At 34.1% G+C, this 5,175-nt stretch overlaps 1 protein-coding gene across 1 annotated transcript; it reads right to left on the bottom strand.

Moving 5' to 3' along the window:
- Positions 1-2,536: 2,536 nt before the first annotated feature.
- Positions 2,537-3,472, bottom strand: Or2ak2 (olfactory receptor family 2 subfamily AK member 2). The gene has a single exon (XM_070033997.1). The coding sequence runs from the start codon at positions 3,470-3,472 to the stop codon at positions 2,537-2,539; it is 936 nt and encodes a 311-aa protein (XP_069890098.1).
- Between the last annotated feature and the right edge of the window lie 1,703 nt (positions 3,473-5,175).

Raw genomic sequence — 5,175 nt, 5'->3', positions numbered from 1 at the left:
TCAGAAAAACGGACTTAACAACTTTGGTGGGGGGTCGGGGGAGAATCGGGTGGGGGAAAGGGATGGGAAGGGGAAACAACGAGGAGGCAATGCTTGTTAAGAAATGTACTCGTTATCTTGCCCATGTAATCATCACTCCTCTGTACGGTATTCTCACAATAAAAAAAAAAAGAAAAAAGAAAGAAATCTAATACCACAAGATGCTTGAGGGGGTGTGGCCAAAAGGAACCCTACTGCATTGTTGGTGGAAGTGTAAACTTGTTCAACCACTTTGGAAAGCAGTATGGACGTTACTCAAAAGATTACACATAGAGTTCCCCTATGACCCAGCAATCCCACTTTTGGGTGTTTATCCAAATGATCACAAACAAGACAATACTAAAGCTACCAGCACAACAATGTTTATTGCAGTATTATTTACCATAGCTAAGATATGGAACCAACCCAGATGTCCCTCAATAAAAGAACAGTTCAAGAAAACATGGTATATATATATATATATATATATATATATATATATATATATATATATATATATATCTTAGCTATGGTGTAAATATATATATATATATATATACATATGTATATATTAAATGGAATTCTATGCCTCCATCAGAATGACACTGCCCCATTTGTTAGGAAATGGAAAGACCTAGAAAAAAATCATATTAAGTGAAGTAAGCCAGACCCAAAGAAACATAGGTCCCATGGTATCACTTATTTGCAATAACTAGTATACGTCTAGGATAATCTTAACAGACAGACAGAAAAGGTCAAAAGCTAGGTACATATGACCATATAAGATGATGCTGAGCAAAATGAACCCCAGGATAGGGACAAATAGGTTTTTTACTTTATCACTGTTGTTTTTAATGTACTATGTTAGTTTTTGTTTCTTTTCTATGTTCTTCCTTCTGTGGTATAACCCATGTTGTCACTGTATTTGATTCTAGTACCCTGCATCTTGTATATACTTTTTTCTAATTTGGGGAAGAGAAGGGAAATAACAAAATGTTGAAACAAGGATACAGGTTGATGCATTGTATGAGATGTACAAGACACTATGTTGAAAGTGAGCTTTACAACTTCAAGGGGGAGGGAGGATGTGGGGAGGTGGGGAGGGGTGGGATGGTAGGGGAAAAACAAAGGAGGAGGTAACAATGCTCCATAGGAAATAGACTCATTATCTTACTCACGTAAATGTAACCCCTTTGTTCATCATCTTTACAATAAAAAAAGAACTAAAAAAAACAGTTCTGTAGAGAATAAAAAGTAGTAATGCTTAAAAAATAAATCCCTTTAAAACAAAAACAAAATGTTTAAAACACTGAAACCAAGGCTAAAAAAGTCATCGCCCATTAAACCAAAAGGCCATATGTTTGGTTAGTGGTGTCCATTCTAGATAATAAATTTTGAAGAAGTTTCTGAGGAACATATTATAGTCCTTGAAGACTTTTTTATTTTTCTTATTTTCTTTTATTTCTTACAATTTAAATTTGTATTTTTCTTCCTTGTAAACACTGCCAAATTTAACATAAAAACAAATGGTTCAAAACATAATATTAAATTAGGAACTCATACCTAATTAAACCAAAGGCTTCAACCATTTGGTTGTTAAATGTAAGAAACAGACTACAATGTTGATTAATGTTATGAGCTGGGACAGGTTTTGATGATATGGTCAAAAGATGTAAAATTTATAAGACAAGAGTCAAGGTATCTATTGTCAAATTTAGTGATATAATAATGTATTTTACATGTAAAAATTAATAAATGGAGAGTATTAATGCTCTCATCACAAAAGAAAATTATGTGTGGTGGTTTATGTTTATTTGCTTAATAGAAACAATTTTTAATGTATGCATGATTCAAAGGCATCATATTTACATTACTATATATACATTAAACATATATATAATTGCATATTTGCCAATTTAAAAGTTATAAGTACAACATTCTACCAAAATAAAGGGGGGAAGAGGTTATGTTGAAGTTTTATAGTCAATTGGTTATGCAAGTGCCCTTTAAAATGCATTTGATAAATTTTCAAGAATAAAAACATTACAATACAAAAAAAATAGGCTTCACAAGAAATATTTAATTTTATGAGACTTCTTCAACATATCCTGTATTGCTTCTGAGTATTATTTTTTACAAAGTTTAAACAGATTTCTGAAAATGTATTTTTGTTTATTCTTATATTAACATTGATTAAAATGGTATGAAAGTTGAATTGCTAAACAATTCGTTGACTTAAAGTCACAATGAGAAATCTACATTTTTCTCTGTAAGGGATGAAGTACATTCATGGTAAATGTTTGAGTAGATTTTAATTCTTACAGTATACACTGAAGGTATCCAAAAAGATAAGATTCATGTGACAAAGCAGCCTAGTATTTCTTCACAAGACGATTGATAAACATATTGTTTCTCAGGTTTCTATTCCAAATGTCTGTCTTTACATTTTCCCAGGGAGTCTTCAGGAAAACTTCTTTTGTGAATTCCCGATCAATGAGAGATTCTTAAGACCATAATTCTATACTAATGTGTGTGAGTCTAATTGTCTCTTCATGGCCCCCAGAACCTCCTTATTTCTCAAGCTATAGATAAACGGGTTCAAAAGAGGGGTGACGATGGAGTAAAACACTGCCACCACCTTGTCCCGGGAAGGGGAATGTAACCTGTGTGGCTGGGTGTAGGTAGACAGAGTAGTTACATAGAACATGCTTGCCACAATGAGATGGGAGGAACAAGTGGAAAGAGCTTTTGTCTGTCCTTTACCTGAGCGCATCTGGAACACAACAACAAGTACCCGAGCATAGGAAGCTAGAATGGCCATGAAAGGGAACAGCAAAATTATTAGGCCACTCAAGAGAACTGTGTACTCATACTGGGATGTGTCCTGACACACTAATGGCAGAATAGAAGGAACTTCACAGAAGAAGTGATTAATGACTCTGGATCTGCAGAATGGAAGCTGAAACACATAGACTGTGTGCACTAAAGCATTGATAGAACTGCTGCTCCATGCACAGGTGACCATGAACCAACAGATCCTCCAGCTCATGAGCACAGGATACCGCAAAGGATGACAGATGGCTATGTATCTATCATAAGACATGAAACCCAGAAGAAGGGCCTCAGAGGCTCCAAGGCTGAGGAACACAAAGGCTTGAATCTCACAGCCCACAAATGAAACTGTCTTGGTATTGGAGAGAAAGTTAGCTGCCATCTTGGGTACAGTGGTGGAGATGTACATCATGTCGATGGTGGAGAGCTGGCTGAGGAGAAAGTACATAGGAGTGTGGAGTTTGGAGTCCACTCGAATGAGGTGGATCAGTGTGATATTTCCCACCAGAGCCACAGAGAAGAGGATGGCGATGACAGCAAATAGAAAACTATTCATATGTCCATATTGGAAAAGACCAACAAGTATAAAATCCATCTCTGTACTGCAATTTCCACTTTCCATGGCCTAAATTGAAATACACAGGCAGAGGTAAAGGCTAGTACTAATGTTGATATCTTTTGTGAGAGAACACTATGTCTATTAAGAATGACATACATGGCTGTATTTCTTTCACATTCATTGTGCTTGTTATATCTGACAAAAATAGTCTAATTTCTTTCAAACGTTTAAATACCCAGTAATATTTGTACATATTGACATCAAACTATATGATGTCTCCAAATTTGCATTTTAGGCATGCTGAGCATGTAGTGAAGTTAGCATATTATTCTCCATGGCACATTGTATTCAATATCTTCAAGTGCTTTTCATAAAACTTTTAATTACAGATTATAACTCACAAAAGTAACTTTAATACAAAGCTGTTTTCCTAGTAGCACAGCTTAAATATGAAATAAAAATAAGATCTTTATGAAGGATTCATGTTTTCATGTGAAAGGTAGATTTAGCTTATAAACATTTAAATAAATTTAAAAAGGAGTGATATTGACCAAGAGATATTGTATTCATTGTGTGTTTTGTTAAATGGAACTTCTTTTTACAACTATTTAAGAGTTAATCAAAATAATGTCTTCATATGGTATGTAAAGTTCATTCCTTTTTTTAGATGTTTTACAATTTCAGAATGGAGCTTTTTTTTTTTTTTTTTTTTTTTTTTTTGTCAGTCATGGTGCTTGAACTCAGCACCTGAACAATATCCCTGAGCTTTTTTGCTTGAGGCTAGTCCTCTACCACATTGAGCAACAGTGCCATTTCTGCTTCTCTAGTGGCTAATTGGAGATATCATCTCATGACCTTCCCTTTCCAGGCTAGCTTTGAACTGAGATCCTCAGACCTCAGCATCCTGAGTAGTTAGGATTACAGGCCTGAGACGCTAAGGCTCAGCTTGCTTCCTGTCTTTTTATGTAAACTTTTGCTCAGTGTATTCATATATGGAAGCTGTGTAGCATAACACTGATAGTCAAACCCAGTTTAATTTGAACAATTCTTTACTAATTTCTCAATCTGTAATTATATTGATTATAAATAAGTATTAAAGACATAATGATATTTGTAGAAAGGTAATAAAACACAACTTTTCTGAAATAACATGAATTTCTTTCAGTAATTGAGTTTGCAATTATAAATTTGGAGAAGAAATTATGACGTGGAAGATAAACAATAATGTGCAAGCAAATATTTTTGACAGGTGTAGCATGCCAAGAAATTATAAATGAAGGCTATGAATTTAAAGGAGGTCTGATGTATAGTTTTCTGTAGTGCATAAAGTCTTCCTAATTAAAATATACTTGCTAAAATTGCCTAACATAGTCCTAAATTCTTTCAGTGTTTACAAAGTACAGTGATTATTCTTGAGGCAAAAAGGAAAATTAAATTCTTATATAAGACTAAAAATTATATTCTTTTTAAAAAGTTGAAAACTGAGAAAGAAATTTTCAATGTAATTAGTATTCTAGTTACATGATTTAGAATTATTGTTTGTAATAGTCTAGATTATTTTCACATTACCATTATGCAATGGTATTTGAGTCATATTTTATCACACTTCTAATAAAATCAAATAATGGGTTTTAAAATGTATTCAATAGGGGGCTGGGAAGGTGGCTCAGTGGTAGAGGGCTTGCCTTGCATGCATGAGGCCCTGGGTTTGAAAAGAAAGAAACCGGAAGTGGCGCTGTGGCTCAAGTGGTAGAGCGCTAGCCTTG

This window comes from Dipodomys merriami, unplaced genomic scaffold (assembly GCF_024711535.1).
Source record: "Dipodomys merriami isolate MVZ:Mamm:240054 unplaced genomic scaffold, mDipMer1.0.p SCAF_24, whole genome shotgun sequence".
NCBI lineage: Eukaryota > Metazoa > Chordata > Mammalia > Rodentia > Heteromyidae > Dipodomys > Dipodomys merriami.
This window is presented reverse-complemented; position numbering and strand designations above follow the sequence as displayed.

Bases quoted from the DNA above. Each gene is read 5' to 3' on its own strand.
- Or2ak2 (XM_070033997.1), bottom strand. From the start codon at position 3,472: ATGGAAAGTGGAAATTGCAGTACAGAGATGGATTTTATACTTGTTGGT.